Source organism: Varroa jacobsoni, unplaced genomic scaffold (assembly GCF_002532875.2).
Source record: "Varroa jacobsoni isolate VJ856 unplaced genomic scaffold, vjacob_1.0 scaffold_64, whole genome shotgun sequence".
NCBI classification, from domain to species: Eukaryota; Metazoa; Arthropoda; class Arachnida; order Mesostigmata; family Varroidae; genus Varroa; species Varroa jacobsoni.
The window spans coordinates 266741-284746 of NW_019212966.1; the positions used below are offsets into that span (position 1 = coordinate 266741).

Consider the following 18006-nt stretch of genomic DNA (forward strand, 5'->3'; position numbering starts at 1 on the left):
GAACATGCATATGGGTATACATCTTAAGGCGAAGGTCACCTCATTGCAGTTCTAATGCAGGAAAATACCTTATAAGCCTTTTCTTATACATGGTATATACCTACTAACAACAAGAAAAGCCCTCACAGGCTTTTTCAAGGTGAAGAATAATGACAGATAAGTAAACCCAGTCGTAAAGTGATTACGAGTTTGTAGCTTTCTAATATTTTTTTATTTATTATATTATTGGCGGAAGTAAATGACTACGCAATGCACATGAAAGCAAGCCACGTAGTAATACTCGTTGATAAAAAACATTGGTAATTTGCTACGGGTGTCAATATAATCGAAGCACTCGCATGCTCTTTCAGTTATATGCGAATTAGGTTAAATATAATCCAAGCTAACTCGTATGTAACGTCGTGATGACTCTTCGTATCGTAATTATCATAATTTTACACTGTAGTGACTTCATCTTTCATTTTCCATCTACCAGTAGCAGTTTGATAAATCAAACACATTGTATCGGCCACAAATGCTGTTATCAAATTCAAACAGAATTCTCTACTAAATTCGTGGCGATAGTAATCTTCGGATAGTCAGGCGGGGCCCTGCAAAAGCCTTCGCCCTGCTCCTTGAAATGACCGAATTCCCAACGCGAAAATGAGTACGGTACTGCGATCTGTTTGGTATTGGTTTTTTCATCCTCATATAGTCGGGGATGAGCTCGAGTACGCCTTGGACCAACAAACTAATTAAGATCAATAAATTACAAGCACACTGATCTTATGCATACATAGAGTCGATACGCTGAATCTGCCTGCAAATATTCGAGGTGCGGATTTAATATCCCTGACTCAAAAAGGCGATGCTTAATGGTAATTTCGCGAGACTGGAACCGTCTACGTTTGCTTTTCTGCAAGGTTAACCCGAAGAATTGATGTTTAAAACATTGTGCAGATGTCGCACCGTCGTCATTCTGATGTGGGATAAAACACACCGGTGATCAGCTTAGGATTCAGACTTTGTCGACCCTTCATGTGGTGCTGTATGCAGGCTTTAATAGATCTATTTAGTATCGAAGTTCTGATGATGTAATTAAAAACAACTTAACTTTTCCACATCACAACTATTCGTATTGTTCCTCGCAAAAATTATATACATTTAAAAATCCCTGCTTACAAAAAATGTTTTTATTAAAGGTCATAATTGTCATACGGAGAGCATTTGAGTTTCAATGAAATGGCAATGCAAATATATGCTCCGACACTGAAGATCTAAGGTTTTGCAGGTACTTCGTGTCGACATTGTGTTCGTCTTGTGTTCCATTAGCCGGACTAATAAACATGTATAAATCCACGTGCATCGATTAGTGGTAGTAAGTGGCATGTGATGGAGAATCGAATTTGCTAAATAAGGATACGTATTAGTTCACAACAATCGAGCTATCGGGTTATGTATCGACTAGATAAGACACACTGTGATCCGTTATTTCACTAGGATCGTGCATAGCCCAATCAAAAATAGGCTTGACAAAAATTGTGAGGTAGCCAATCTGCAATTAATTACCTCTAACATTAATGTTAGCAAAGTCTCGAAGCATTTCGCGTAAAGGCATCCTCGGAACAACGTTTTTTAACAGGCTTTCATATACATTTTTTTTGCAGTTCGCAGATATGTTGAATGCGTTCGGAGATCTCATCTACAACAAATTTTATGGTTATAATACCCGAACGATACTTTTTTTTTATTCAAAAAACAAAGTGTGCACATTATTTTGAAAAACTCTTTTTTGGGTGTAAAAAGAACAGAGTTGAACGCATTTTGGATCGCATCATATAATCGTATTCATGAATCACTTTTGTTTTAGATGACATTGGCTATTGCACGCGTCGGCTCCACTGAATGAAAAACAAATGAACGATTTGGAATTCGAATGTTGCTATAAGCTTAGGTTCTTGTCGACAGTTCTGTTTTACAATACCCAATATCACTTTGGATACAAGACGAAAGAGATATTTTTAATTTTGTTTACTCTCATATTCCCATAATACGTTGCCATTATTTTGAAAATTGTTTGTCCTAACCAAGTTAATAACCGAAGCAAGTGAAAATATACTAAAAACGTAAACATTTATCTTTTTAAAGTTGAATCCGCTTACCTCCAGCCTATATTCATCCGTTTCGGTGGTAACGTATAGACAGGCGGTAGTCGTTCGATAGGTGGCTATCCACTCTGATCTGGTTAATTCACGTAGAGAAAAAAAAAACCAGTAATACTTTAGCATCACTGTATAGCGCAGAAGATATTTAAACCTTGAATATATCGAATAATAATCTACTCGAATATATATATTTCTCTGTTAAGGCTAAACACATTGTTTACGAAATATATGGTTATATATAAATTCACCAATGTACAGTAGATTTACGTTTAGGGCCCTTGTTACCTTCCCTGTTGTTCCCGGACAAACCTCATAGGGGAGATGGTTCCGAGGTCGTTGCAGACGAACTCGGTATATCCGCAACGGCCAAATGGCAGGGCCGAGTTACAACAATGCTACACTGCATTTCCGGTCTGTAAATTGTTCCTTGTAGCAGCAGATATGAGACCTATTGCATATAATAATATGAAACATACATACATCATCAACTTGCAAGCACACACAATAGAAAAACAATTTGAAATTAACTGGTTTATATTTTTTATGCTAGCATAATCGACGAACTCTCACATCTGGAATGGCTGTACAAAATCGTGTTATTTGATCCGTGTAGTGAAGAAAGGATCAAATACAGAAATGAAACATTTAAGGGAATACTTAGCAGTTTTCTATGACCATTGCATATGTGCTTTGTGGCATTTTGCTTTGTCAACCTCGAGAGCTTTGTCATGGGCCGAAGTACAAACGGGTTGCAGGTGAAAACGTTGATTGCATAGGTGAACGTTTCTGATTAAATTGATGTATATATTAAAAAACGCTTCTATAAATATGGACGTTACAATTCTCACCTTCGGGACGTCTTTCTTGATCACCATTCAAGACCTCAATCATAATATTTTCCCGAATATTTCTGCTTACCATTTGAATTCATGTAGAATTTTATATAGGTAAACATGTCCAGGTTGCTTTGTATTCTAAAGACATTGTATTTGCATAATAGGACCGATGACATGAACCTGGTTTACGGAATATGAAATCTCCGGCATAACCGACACGTTGCTGCAGTACATGTTGAAACTTGTAACAAATATCTGGCAATCTAGCCCAAATACAACAGTTATACACTACATTAACTAACGATTTATGAACCTACAATTTCTCGAAAATTACCAGGGATATATAACGTGCAATAACTGGTTTGAAATCATGTTTCTATCGTTTCTGTCTGTATGCATCATTTTCAAAGTACTATGTACAATTATCTAACCATAGATGCAGATAAGTTTGCATAATTGGTCAAAGCATATAATTTGTGCACAGCTGCCGCATGTCATAAGAACTGATGAGGCGCTCTTCTGCGAAGTCAAGAACCTTCGTTTAATTCCTTACTACCGAGAAATTACGACGGGTTCGCATGTTTTTAGAATTGAAGTAGCGTTCGTTTAAATACTCAACAGAAATTCTGATTGCAAGATTTGGTATCCACCTTAAGTAAAGAAAAAAAAACAGTACCAATAGGTACTTTTACTAAAAAAAAAACGGTAACTGCTCAGAAGTCACCTATCAGAACCGCACGACCGAACGAGCGAAATGCGCACTGTTTTGCGCCACTGTGAAATCAATACGGTGTGTTATGTTTAAAAGTCCACTTTTAGACGCGTCAAAAATCAATGAAACGGTAATGTACTTTTGTGGTAGCCCTTATTGCGAAAGCATATTACTTGTCATTAAACGTATTACCGCTTTACGGTCAGCTCGGCGCGCATCATATGCTAAACAGTAAAATGGCAATTAGATACAATCGTTAAAGTTTGGTGCCGTAGAACAGACTGAATTGTTTGGGTACTATTATGTGCAATGTTCTCACCTTTTAGCTAATTAAAATTCCACTACGCTTTATGGCACAAAACACCAATAGTTGTCCACATTTAAACTTTACCTATAAAACTAAGTGATAAGATGAGATTTGTGCTTATATGAATATGGCACATGGCTTAGATTTTTTGTAAGGAACTCGAATTCGCAGTTCGCAGCTGACACAACAGCTGCTGTGCTCGAAAAGAGCTACGTTATTGTTTTTCCGGCTTTTTTGGTAATTGTGATCTGTCTACCAAGCAAGCTGTATAAGTTCACCTACGCTAAAATAACTAAAATACTCATTTCTCCTGCAATCTTGCATAAAATAGAAAAAACAAGAAATACAAGCGTGTGCTAATTCGAGAAATATGCGGCTCACTACTCAGTTATCCCCTGCTGCTTGAATAACACAGCCACCATACGGCTGTACGGAGATGGAGGAGCAGACAAAACAAAGTATATCTCAGTGACAATAATCAAGTTCGTTCTATATTAATTGAGCCTATTAATCAACGATACACCACCAGCCATTACGTCGTTATTTATTATTATGTTAAATTATCTACAAATGCCTAAGAAGTAAAAAAAAATAAAGCGACCTAAAGTTCAAGCCATTTCGAGCTACAGAACTGTATGTTTTGCAGTATAGAAAGTTTTTTTGACCCCATTTAATCGTTCGCTTCGTGTTAGGATGATTTTGTATTTCGCTAATATTACTTTTGGTTTTGATGATTGACTGCATCCATATCTCGCTGAATAACCTTAAAAATCACCCTGTGATTATTTTATTAGCGTGACAGATTAGAATCCTTATGTCTTCTAATTAACCGTTTTCAAGCAAACGGAATATTACGCAATTCGATTGTACTCAAAGAGGTTTACCACTTCGCTATGGGGTTATGAGCATCATTCTGTTCCAGGCCATCAACGCCACGTTGTTTGGATATTTCTTAAAGAAACAATGATCCCATTCGACCCTTGGCAAGCATTATGTTCATTGTAGTTAAATAAAATAATAAATAAAATTAACTTTATATAATATTAAAAAACTATAATTAGGTTTACCACATTGACCAGAATTTAGTATGCCGAGTAATAAAACATGTGTCTGCAGTGGAACTAGATCTATATCTAATTTTCTCATATTTCGGTATGGATAGCTCTTATTCCTTATATATTTAAAGATTTACTTCAGCAAGCGAACATGACACACATAATTTTACACATAAATGCCTTAGAGTAATAGCGTTGTCATATACAAGACCATAAACTTCTCCTGTTTCACTTTATGAGACGATTTGCCTAACGTATTATTTATCTTTACAGTACGGAAAACAATGATATAAAAAAGAAAGCTATAAATACTTGGCAATTTTCATTACTCACAGCCCGCTTTGTCACGTTTGCATTGTGAACATCCGAGCCGATTCGGCCATCACATTTCGGCCAAAAACTTAGTATGGTTCATATGGAAACGCCGCACGTTGCTTAGAAATAATTTAGAAACTTAGAAATAAATAAGTGTCCATATGTTTAGAAAAAACTTCTCCTAAAAATGAGAATCATGAGCTTTACCTCCAACGTGCTCTTGTCATCATCTACTGCTGCATACAACATGAAGAGGAACATCTGCCTCGAAATAGCGTATCACTGTAAACCTGTAAAAATGTGAAGCTGGCTTTTCTTTTAAAATTCCAGAAAACAGTGCCTAGTTTACAATAAGGGCAGCTATTAGTTATTATATATTGCTTGAACAATTAAACTGCACTTTTTCCTGCATGTTAGTCTTTTACAACATTTTCACTTTATCCGCAATGCATCAGTAATCTTAAATGTGAAATAAATCTGACCTTTCCTCAGGCTGTTTTAGATGTCTACCCGTACTAGACTTCTTTGTTATATTTTCGATACACTCTTCCCAAATACAGAGCAATAATCTCATTTCTATTCCAAGCACGTGCGACGAAGTTACTACCACTATTAATTATTATTGTTACAACTCAGACAACATACAAGAGCTCTTTAATTACACTTATTAATAACATTTTTTAGTCCACGAGGTGTAGCGAGTCTCGATTTATTTTTTTTTAAAAACCGCGCGAAGAGAGAATAATTGTCAATCCTCCTATTGATAAACTCATTCGCCTCCTTTTTTCCCTGTTTACTTTTTATCAAATATGCAAACTCCTTTATTGAACTATACTTTGAAAACAGTGCCTTCATTTATTTTCTATTTAACGGCTCTGCGGAGTTTCTCTTCGAAGAATGTCAAAAAAAAATTGTATTATGCAAACTTATTTAATTTTTCCTAAGAGACTCAAAATACAGTTAGGCCGCCATTTTTACCAGTTCATTACGTCTACTAAATGAGGGCCCGTGTTTAAATCCCCCAATAGCTAAAAAAGTTTTTGAGGATGAGTCATCTGCTTGAATATGACGGTGATGATGCTTTTTGCAGCCATAATAACAGCATAAATGCTGACACCAAACATTTTTCTACTAATGAATTACAATTTTTTAGACCAAATCAGTGTTTGATTTAATCAGGCTGATTGTCATAATTGAATTGGGCGAATTCGTAAGTGATCAGCAGCAAAGCGTACAGTTTTTCGACTTTCCGCCGAAATGTTTTTGTACCTTGGATTCTTTCGCCGTACACAAAGAAATTCGTATTATATCAAATTATCCTATGAAACTTTTGCTGTATCAACAAAATAAACAGGCAGAGTGACTACTATCACTGAGTGCTAATACAAAAAAGAAACGGTGCCACCATTAGAAGTTAAAAACCAATCCGATAAAACAGATTAACTATCGTATAGTTATTAACTCCAGTAAACAACTGTAGATCAACTAAACTAACTAGATAAGTATAATTAATATATGCTAACGGGGCCCACGTCGGTGGCGTCGACAAACTGGGCCAGCTCTTAATCAGGTTTCTCCTGCAATGTATTTAAGAAAGTATTTTCATCTGTCAATGACAGGCGATGGGCGCAGACTGATACAACTTTATTAAGACAGTCAATGGCTGCTGTTTTTATTTTGCGAAATCAGTATAGATATTGTGAACGTCCTCTCATACAGATTTTCCTATGTTGGATACACTTATTTTCAGATAGTTCAGTATTACTTATCGCTGAAGAGGCCCTTGTCAAGTCAAAGATCTACCACAAGGTCAGTTAAAGGTAGTGCATTTCTAAGGAATATGGAATCTATTCCATGGAAGTATGGAATCTGTAATCAACAAGTTTGTTTATTTCTGTTGAAGCTACAAAAACTTGATAGTATTGTGTTTGACACTTCTAGACACAGTCATCATATGGCTTAGTTTAAGCGAGTTGAATCATCAATATAATATACCTACTTGTTTTTACCCGACAGTGACACATGTAGCATCGTTTTTTAAATAATTTTTGAATGAATTTTTTCTGCAGTATTGGTTAGGGAATGCGATAAATGTCCAATTCACAAACATTACGACAGTGTGGTATTCTCATTCATTGGATAAGCGTAGTAATCTTAAGAACAGCTGAGAACCTGCTGCGGCGTCCCGAAAGCTTGCTAGTCAGTTTAGGAAAAAAAAAGGCTCAAAAAAGCGTTGATAGGAACTAGGGGGGTCTGCCTCATTTAGCGATGCTATCAACTCAAGTGACACTTTCAACCTAATCTTATCTTGGCCGCTTACTCCCTTTTATACATTTCTATCATCTTACAAATGCTGAGAGGTGTGTCGTGAAGTGAAGGGTAAACTATGCCTTCACTTCGCTATATGTAAACTCGACACAACTCAAACATTTAACAGTGTCAACTACTATACACAGGGTGTTTACGGTAAACAACTATACTGAAAAAACATTAACCAACTAATCAACGTCGGAAACTCACTTTTTAACAATGGCTACCTCATATTCGCCCGCGACTAATATTCCTCATCTCCAAGGCTATGTTAGGTTTAATATACCTTGACATTTCAACTTCAACTACCACCTAACTGCCACATCGAACCCACAAAAGGAACCGAAATTAAAAATAAACAGTATTGTTGCAAGTCTGGTTCCTTTCAAGAATTTGGACAACCCAGAACTCAAGGCGGGAGAAGTGACCTTCAGGACACCGTCAATTCTCTGGTTCATGACAGAAAAAACCTATGCGAAGTGACTCAAGAACACCCAATTACTTCCGTTCGTTTCTACCGAGGATTATCTGAATTACGAAATCTCTTGGTTGCAATTAAACCTCGTAACTTTCGATTTAACGTTTACATCCTATTTGGTCTGTCTCGTACGGGCAAATCACGTGCTGCTTCTAAAGCCGCTTCTACCACCTCAGTGTATTATAAAAACAGATCACAATGGTGGCATAATTATCGACAGGAGCAAACGATAATCCTGGACGACTTTTACGGCTGGATCCCTTGGGACGAATTACTTAAAATACACGACTGCTACCCCTACAAAGTTGAAAAAAAGGATGCCCAGCGGTGCAGCGGATATGTAACAAGAAGATTGTCACAAGGGTTATTCAACAATACGACGGATCTATTGGAAATCCACAAACTCCAGTATGGCTGCTTAATAAACCCAGGTCGATTTTCGATGGCAATCGTCTTAATGATGCAGTTAGTTCGGCTAAAGCATATCCAACTGGTTTCTTTCAATCCCACATTTACGATAATGGAATGCCTGATGGCGATATCAGACGTGAACCTCGAAATATCGAGAGACTTCCTATATATGCCTTCTACAATATATTATTTTTCAAATCTACTATTCAACTACCGTTGGGCTGTCTGTAACGGCTAGTTAATAATTTGCTGACACTTCTTAGCTGCTTACACAACTCTGTAGGCAATATGGCTGGGAAAAGAAAGGAGTACAGATAGAATACAAGGTATCCTTTATTAACTTATCCACAAATTATACGAAGTTCTTTAAAAACGCATGTTAGCAACTTCAATTAATTGAGATGGAACTTTTCATGCTTTAGAACACTAGTTGAGCGCGAACACTAGTTGAGCGCTTTGCGAGTATCCCGTTTCCATCAGTTAGGTGTCTTCCTTTCTGCCTTGTTAATTACTACTAAGTATTATTACGGGTAAGTGAACGAAAAAAAAAATCGATATATTCCTATTCAGCAGAAATAAGTACCGATTCAAGTCTGTTAGCACGTACAATTTATACTATTTAGTCTAACTTCGACAGGCATTAGGTTAAAAAAATGAAAAAAAAAGTTGAAAGCTGCACGAAGATTTTAGAGCCTGTTGTAGAACAAACTAGAGTATGTTTTTAGGTTTTTGTTACAAACATTTTTAGTAAACGTGGAAAGTGTGAAAGAAGGGTTGTATTTCTCAGGTGAAGTGCAAAGTTGGATTTGCACACTTGGTTTTACATGTACATTTATGATCAATAATATTTCTTATATAGCTTAATTAAACACTCAGTTGATAAATAAATAGATGGTAAACATTTATTATAATAGCATATTCTATTCGACTGCTAAAATATGACCCTCGATAGCTAAACCATATCGAGTGACGATTTCTCATTCAATGTCATATTTACAATGCCTCAATATGGCGCTTTCATTGTCAATGTGCTATATTCAGTTAAAGTTGAGTGGACTAGCTATCAACAGTTTGGTTCAATCGCGGGACAACAGACACTATACAAAGCGACCATTCCATGGAGTGACCCATTGAACCCTCCTTAAGCTGTTTTCTAAAATAACTTCTGATGCCAGATTCATTTTCCAACTGTCTGTATATACAGATATTTTTTTTTGTTCTTCTAGCAAACTCCGTACGATGACAGCAGCGCGTTTATGGTCATGCCGCAAAGAACGTGCTTGCCTCGGGCTCCGGTCCTTGGACGTGAATCTCCTCCACGGTAGTCATAAAGAGCTGGTAAAGTCGAATGAGCGACTGTGCATCATCGGGAAGCTACAGCATAATACATAGAAAGAAGACCGGATACACGTTAAAGACTTGAGTACGGTAAAACGTCTATTACACACGGAGTAGGGCGCATTGAAAATGGAAGCTAAAAGTTAAAGAAGTCACCGTAAGCTGTTGCGATAAGTGCGCGCAGAAATGATCTATCTAACAGTAAAAGGTCGTACGCATTATTAGGCTTGGCAACAACACTTGCTCAAGAACAAGCCTGTTTCTGGGACCTAGCAAGTAGTGTAGCAACCTTACCTTATCAGCGGCGCCCTTGTCCACTGTAGATTCATTCGACTCGTTTCGAAATTCAATCATTAAATACTCAGGTTCGAGTCCAGGACGGGCATTTGTATGGCGTATCTGCGCCTGGATTTCCGCTCGGTGTGCCGCCGTTCGATAACGTACTAAAATACGCCAGCATTCCAGCCCATAGACAATCCGACAAGGCTCTCGAACTGTGAGCTGCGTAGATGCTCCTGGTGCTATGATTTCCCCATTTCGATGGCCACCATCTACGACCATCACAAACACAGCACATCGACCGTCGTTCGAGACACGAAGCTGCAATTGAATGTGTCTAATTTAATAATTCTTAGTTTGGTATTTGGTATTACAGTCTGGTAAAATTATTCTTCAGTACCGGTTGAACCCGCAAGTTAGACTAGAAAATGGTATAAATATTCCGGACAATTTCTATCGACAACCACAAATGTTTGAATGTATTCTCATCTTGCTTATTTTTTAATTTTACTTTATTTGAAACGTATAAAATAGTTGTTTTGTTAACACAGCAGTATATGAACATGTGGATATCATTAGTAAAAAATAAAAAACAAGTATACTAACAATTCGTAATCACCAGATTAGGCCATCAAAAAAATCTAGTTGGTTTGATCATTTCGAAGGTTCATTTACACAATTATATCCTCGAACGAATTGACGATGAGACTACCTTTCCATCAAGGGGCATTTGATAGACTCGCGACGTCGCATTGTTTGAAGCAGTGTACCAAAGTAACGAGGGCTGCTCTGGTGCTAGTATTGGGTAACGAAGTCCATATGGAACTGCTTCATTGCACCGGAAGAAGCGCAAGGTTCCAACGATTAGACGAGGTGGGCGCTTAACGCGTAGCAAGACCCTCGTTGGATCGCTTGGTTCTTCCAAAACCTAAAATAAGGGCCCAATTAACAAGACAATGCGGACAGTAGTTACGGGCACCTAATTGTATCATCGCTTGAAGAAGATCGGGACGCCAGGTTCAAGGTCACACGTCATTACGAACTATAACAATTGTGCAATACAGTGGCACTTGCCTGAAGATAATCCGAGATAAAGTTGCAGGGCGATATCCTGACGACGCTTTTCCATGGTGAAGGCTTTCGGTTAACACTTCGTTGGCTATTCGACATTGTAAATACTAGCTCTTTTTCTGCGATCCACACGAAACGTGCAAGATCAGGTTTTAGGTCTACAAATGTAGGAACCAACGCAACGCGACATTTTGTCAAGGGTAGGGGAATCTGCACAGGCGAGAGCAATTCCGCATTAAAAGTTACCACAGGGTCGGGCTGGCCATAACGAACCGTCTCGGTTCGTACTGTAACCTGCAATGTCTGGCGTTCAGGAACGCGCACCTCCTTCGAATACGACAGTCCACCAAAATCATCGCTAAGCCTAACCTCGACCGGAAACCGCTCCTCATTCTTGACAGCTAAGATGCAAACATCTTGTGCTTGTTCTCCACGAAGAGAGATTTGTGGGAAGCGAACTGCGACTTGTTTTTGCAATGACGCTACTGTGTTTCCGTCACTCATCAATTGTAAATCGAGCACCTTATCGCTTTCCTTCGCTGTTACCTCCAAGGACAAGTTTCCGTCATCTGGTAGAAGTTTCACTTCCTTCGACGTTACCATTGTCGAAACTACATTTAATTGCAGTGGCTGCGCGAATCGAATTGTTGATCGAAGGTTAACCTTCGTAGGAATATTGGGAGCAAGTAGAATTTGATCTGGAAGCGCTAGAACTGGCAGCATGCTCAAAGCAGCCAGTTGGATAACTAACTGAGAGTTGAATTCTAAGATTACTGATATATTTCCACAGGTATCCGGAGGAGGTTGCACCGAGACTCGGAGGCTACGCTGATCCGAATTTCGTGACACGTGACATAAAGCAAGTGGCTGGCCATTGAGATAAGACTTTACACTGATCTCCGAACAGAACGGCGCAGGAAGATTGAAATGTGTTACAACGCCGGGAAGAACAACACCAAGGAAGTATGGCAGACCGCAATCATATACCGGAACTGGAGAACTTGACTACAAAGTACAAGGGCAACACAAAGCAAAGTAAGTAAGAGAACACACATCATATATCAGCTTGTTGAAAAAGCACTAACATTTTTCTAGCTAAATAGCATTGTCTCGTGTCTCAGGCAGTATAAATCGCACGGGTCGGCGTTAGTATAAGTCGGTAAACCTGATATTTTGCAGGCGTAGACATGCTAAAATAGTCTAAAGATGGTTCAGCCGCTTTCGTTCTGGAAATTAGGTGTAAAAGATGCTCCTCGTAGCGGTCAACTAATTACAGAAAATGTTTAAAAAGTTAAGCGAGGTCGACACGTAAATAGCGTTGATATCACTTAAAATCCACCATTAAACACTTTCAAAAGGCGTAAGGCAAGCTGGCTAACCACGAAAAAAAACTGGTGTCACACCGAAATGAGTTACCCTATTAGTAACCCCTTCAGCTGCGGAAGTTAACGTAACGCAACAAAATCAGGTTATTTTAAAAGAGGTTGATAATGGTGTCGAAAAACGAATAGTAATTTGAAAATAAGAAACGGTACTGTTCAATCTATAACGAAGCTTAGACTGATCCTAAACAACGTGATGGTGTATGTTCGGTGGGATTAGAAACGAATCGTACTGCCGCCTGGCACAGAAGAAAATGTTCTTCAATCATGAAAGTTCCAGACGACATATATCTTTAACTACTCAGCAAGAACTGAGAGAAGTTAGATAAGTTATTTTAATACATCCACCATTTAGCCCGGATCTTGCACCATCAGACTATCATTTATTTCGCTCTTTGCAGGAACACCCTTAGTGGTGTTTATTTAGTGTTACGCTTTTGAACTCAAAAATCGCTTATTTTAATTTTTCGGCCACAGAAGTTTACAATGATGGGTTGTGGTGTTACCAGAAAAATGGGGTAGAAAGTCATCAATCAAAACAGTGCATATTCCGTTTAGTAATGTTATTTTGAAATGAAAATAATATTAGCTTCAATTATTATTTTAAAAACGGTCAATATTTTTTCGACAATCTACTACATGCATTTCCAATGCGCATAACCTCATTGTTCATTTGTACCTTTCATAGGATTCCTTTTATTTATTTTTATTTTTTATTTATTATTTTTAAGGAAATGCTTTTATCAAGCTTGAAAGGCTTGTATATTTATCAATTTTTGGTGCATTTTAATTATTTGGAATGCTACAAGCATAAATACAAACACGGATCATCAATATATTTCTATCTTACATAAGAAAATATATTCTATATATAAGGTAATCAAATTGTATTAAATGCATTTGTCTGTTAAGTAACTGTTCAGTTCCTTACTCCCTTTTGGTGGCCGGTGATGCTGTTGTTTGCGCTGAGTGTCTCTGTTGTGGAAGCTATAGAAGATTGTTTTCCTGAAAGTATGCTATTCCTTGACTCTCGACCAGTGGCAGTAAAGAAGGATTCGGAGTCAACGCGGTAAGAAGCTTCAGTCCATTCCGGAGGTTGAACTTGCTTTCGAACAACCTTTTCAGGCGACACAGCCAAAGAGGCGCACTCAAAAGGCACTGGACGACTCTGTCAAAACAGCAGTAACCCGAAATAGAAAGATCGATAAAGGAAATATTGTAACAGTCACGTTCGGAAGTATGTATGTATATACCCTGATATTTAGAAAATACGTGTATACAAGAATGCCTCGTCACGATCACTGGATTAAACTAAAATGAAAATAGCTAGGAAACAAGATCGGTAAGCAAATATGCGGTATACGAAATAAACCTTCAGTGCGAGTATTTTGCTAAGAGGTCTCAGTCTTAACACAATGACTTACATCCTTGAATAGGTTTTCTTCTTGGCATCGTCTCTGGTCAGCTTCGAATTCGTCTAAAAGCTTTTCGCCTGACACAAATTCTTCAGAGGAGTCCAGCTGATGCCTATTTTGCTGCTCATTAAAGAGGTTTGAACAAATCGAGTTATCGAATGGATCGCTATTTTCCTTCAGCGGATTCCTGCTCACGTCCGTGCGGCTACCATTGACGCTAAATGGGGCGGTTAATGATGCGCTTGCCGACAGCGGGTCGGGTCCCCCCTCTTCTCTCAACCTAGAATCATTAGAGAAATTTGGTGCGCCACTAAACCCAGATGGTCGATCGATAAACGACTTCAATATATCATCGGTATATGAGCGGTAACCCCAGTGAGCCGCCGGATGTGTCACGGAAGTTGATCGAGCAATGGGCTCACGAGGAGCAAACGACAACGACTCATCAGGCAGGATATCGCCCTGAAAAAAAGGATACAAAAATAGGTTTGGTGAGCAGAGCCTGCTCAATAAAGCTACTGGAGTTCTGAACAGACATTGTAAATAGTACAAGTGATCCTCAAGCAGCGCGAACCTTCAGCCATTCATATGCGTCTTAAGACTAACAGTTACGTACATCATTACTAAAGAGCAAAGACGTTTCTAACCGATCCGTATAAATTTGAGATTGTGAGGGTAGCTTTCAGTATTGTAGTTCTTTTTATGCGTGAACAGTTCTGTGAATTGTCAGCAAATGATCCTAAAAGAGCCAGAATATAATCCTAATAATGGCAATGATCAATGATCTACAAAAATTAATTTCTTTTTACACTAACAACATCTTTTGTCTTGACAGGTATATCGTCATATTTCCATTGATAAAATGTCGAAATTTCACATATTTACACATATACGCATATGGTCAACTTTATCATCCGTTTTATTGGTTACTATTATTTATATTACTATATGTTACTATTATATACTGTTATTACGATTATATATTTTGCTATTTGTGACATGGCGCGAAATGAGAATTTGTTACACAGTTTGATAATGAACGCTATTTTATGTAATTGAATAGCATGTTGTGAATACTAGCTTTAGTTTAACAAATGGAAACTCGGAATTTATGAATGTACGATAATATGGTCGTGTTCAACATCAGCGGACATCGATGATCACGAAATCTCAGATTACTCCCATGTATTAGCTATGCCACAGGAAATAACTCATCCCCTAATTATGATACTTTAAACATTTTACACGTTTAAATGCGCAGCATGTATGTATATGAATCCCATGTAAGACGTTCAAGTGACTAGTTATACAGACATAATGCGATGAATAGCCAGCGCAACCAAATTAAAGTGGTAAATTAACTTTTTGTAACCAATGGCAGGCAGAACCATAAGAGGTGAAACAAAAATAGTTCGTACCGCTCGAAGCCTTTGCAGAGCATCGGAGACGATCTCATCGACGAGCACAGTTGTGCCCAGAGGTGACTGCTCCATCGCAAATCAACAGTTCTTCCCGTTTCGAACTAATAACATTCACAAAATTAAATCGTCGAACCGTTTCGCCGAGCCGTAGCGATGGTTGGCAGCAGGTGAGACAATCGGCTCAATTTAGTTTTTGCGCGGAGGAAGCAGGACCGGTTGCCCGCTAAAATTTGAATGGATGACTCAGACAGAATACATGACCCGTTCAATGGGTTGCCTCTTGTGAACGTCAGGAGAGGGAAGGGCGCGATGCGTTTAAAAATCCACTAAAAGAAGAGCCGCTCCGAGGAAGTTAATTATACATCATGGAGTGGGCATTATGTCTTTTTATTTTTAGCATACCTACATCTAGGTTAAGTTATCTTTTGTAAATCATATCTATAACGACATTTTCTTTCAATTGCATCGCTTTTTTGAAATCTGTGATTCATTTAAACGAGACCTATCCTATCACCCACTAACAAATGTCAACTTTTGAAGAAATCTAAAGTTTGCTTTCTGAACTTCTCAAATGGTGCTTTTAAAGATCGTTAGCTCTGCGAAGAGGTATATCAGATGTCTCACGAAGTCGATAGCAAAAAGTGTAATAGGATAGGTTTCGTCGTATTAACGTCGTACAAAATATCGTCGTATTAATGACAACGACCTACGAAAACCAATACTGTATACAACGAATAAACCAAATAGAAAATTATTAGTGACAACTTAATAGAAACAACTATAAATACCCGGCTATTTGAAATTATCTTTGTATCTGTACATGGTAGAACAAACCACTAGATGTCTATAATTCGCCCCATACCTGTATTTTGTCGCTTCCATATTCCAAGTTTTACCTCTTACATAATATGAAATGCTAGGATCAAAAATTGAAAATAAGCTCAATATTATACTTTATCGTAAAAAATAATTTATCAAAAAAATGTATGAGTAATTATTCAATCAGACGGATACACCTGAGGAATAAATAAATTATTGTCTTCTAGTAATTATGATATGAGAATTTACTATTATATAATTAACTACATTTTTTTAATTAAAGAATAAATTCATAAATTAACTTAATTTATTGCCATTCCGCATTTTGTCAGACGGATGTCTTTCACCACAAAAGGAAGTGCGTCTATGCTCGGGTTCGGACCCAGACCACAACGCGTTCAACAAGATTGGCAATCAAATATCTTTCTCGTCAAGCTATCACGGGGACTCAGTCTTGTCCTTTCGCGCATAAAGCAACTGATTTGCAGGTAATACAGCCGTTCCCCTTCGAAAAAAAGACAAAAATAGACCACATGCTAAATTAGTATAAAAATGAATATTTAATACATACAACAGCTTAATGAAAACTGTTTTGTGGGTATAATTATGGAACTCTTAGAAGACGTATTCCCTTATGCAGGGCGTATTTGTGTATGGGTAAGTTTATTTATCACCTTTTTTACGAAAACAAACATTTGATAATATCAGAACTAAGTACAAAGTAAGTATACACAATCAATATGACCTAGAAAAGATTTTGCAAACAGCGCGTGCCACAGATTGCGGATATACGTATCGGATTAAAAATTTTTCACTCATGGATAAACGAATTATTTTTCAGTTAATTTCACGCTAAAAACCAATTCGAATGACGCTATTCTTGTCCAAGATTGAGTGTTTAAGCTATACTTAGGGATTATCAGATTTGCAGGTACAAGACGACTAGGCGCGCTTTTCCATATGCGGCTAGGCTTCAGCCTGATCTAGCGTTTTGAAATAGAAATAGATGAAAAATTGTTAGTTACATAAACGCTTCCAACGCGTGCGTTGACCTCTGCGGTTATTAATATGGAAATCCATCACAATTACAGCGCAGTTCTTGCTCGATATACGAAGTTGCGATATGTTTGATACATGTGCGCAGAACGCATTGCAAGACACTGGTTAGTACATATGGTTTCAGCTGCCTTCTGTACTTCGTGGAGTTATTTCGACCTGCAGGCATTTTTTTCTTAAAAAAAAAAAAAAAAAACGATTCTTGATCAAATTAGTCCATTATATAGCAACAGTATTGCGTAAAAAAGCTCATAAACGAGGAGTTTTGCCTTTCCAGAAGAAACCCAGTCAGGTCTAAAGCTTTCATTGCACGATATATCAGATCAGTACTCCTAATGTAAGCGCACCTATTCCAGCGTATTGAAGAGGTTTTAGAATAGGTACAACTGTGCCCCACAATGACTCGCAGATACTTGTCAGTGAGTTCTATTAAAATTGACATCGATGCCGGCTAGTGCCGCGAACATGTATCTAAGATTTTCTTTCGGTACTGTTGCTTCAGAAAGCCTTTCGCGCAGGATGAAGCGAAGTGTCGATGTATTTCGGTTTCGATTTTAGATCACAAATTACTTCCACTAAAAATGAACTTTTTTAAGTTTTATGCTTGATATCGTCGCTGAGGTAATTGCTACTGCCTAAACCATAATCCTCAAGCAT

The 18006-nt window shown here is 37.8% G+C and overlaps 1 protein-coding gene and 1 long non-coding RNA gene across 16 annotated transcripts in view; both read right to left on the minus strand.

Moving 5' to 3' along the window:
- The window catches only part of LOC111261808 (uncharacterized), a 9759-nt gene extending 3873 nt beyond the window's left edge, over window positions 1-5886 (minus strand). The window contains exons 1-4 of one of the 15 annotated variants that reach the window (XR_015311751.1): window positions 5852-5886; window positions 5577-5659; window positions 2454-2592; window positions 2142-2220 (exon numbers count right to left, since the gene is read on the minus strand). This is a non-coding gene — a long non-coding RNA (uncharacterized LOC111261808). Of the gene's footprint in view, window positions 1-4; window positions 896-1142; window positions 1682-2141; window positions 2221-2429; window positions 2593-2992; window positions 3441-4011; window positions 4415-5576; window positions 5665-5851 lie in introns of those variants that run through there. The other 14 variants (XR_015311736.1, XR_015311745.1, XR_015311738.1 and 11 more) reach the window with 14 other exon arrangements.
- A 3562-nt stretch (window positions 5887-9448) lies between these two features.
- LOC111261997 (uncharacterized) lies at window positions 9449-16512 on the minus strand. Its single transcript, XM_022835932.2, has 7 exons — window positions 15472-16512; window positions 14063-14515; window positions 13570-13806; window positions 11260-12261; window positions 10898-11113; window positions 10201-10506; window positions 9449-9942 (listed from the first exon to the last, which is right to left on the minus strand). Exons 1-7 carry the CDS (start codon window positions 15544-15546, stop codon window positions 9829-9831), a joined length of 2403 nt encoding a protein of 800 aa, XP_022691667.1. The 5' UTR covers window positions 15547-16512; the 3' UTR covers window positions 9449-9828.
- Window positions 16513-18006: the final 1494 nt, after the last annotated feature.

Coding starts and splice junctions, on each gene's coding strand:
- LOC111261997 (XM_022835932.2), bottom strand. CDS start 15,546: ATGGAGCAGTCACCTCTGGGCACAACTGTGCTCGTCGATGAGATCGTC. Junction 14,516..15,471: donor CTCTGCAAAGGCTTCGAGCG/GTACGAACTATT, acceptor CCTTTTTTTCAG/GGCGATATCCTGCCTGATGA. Junction 9,943..10,200: donor ACAAGGGCGCCGCTGATAAG/GTAAGGTTGCTA, acceptor ATTATGCTGTAG/CTTCCCGATGATGCACAGTC.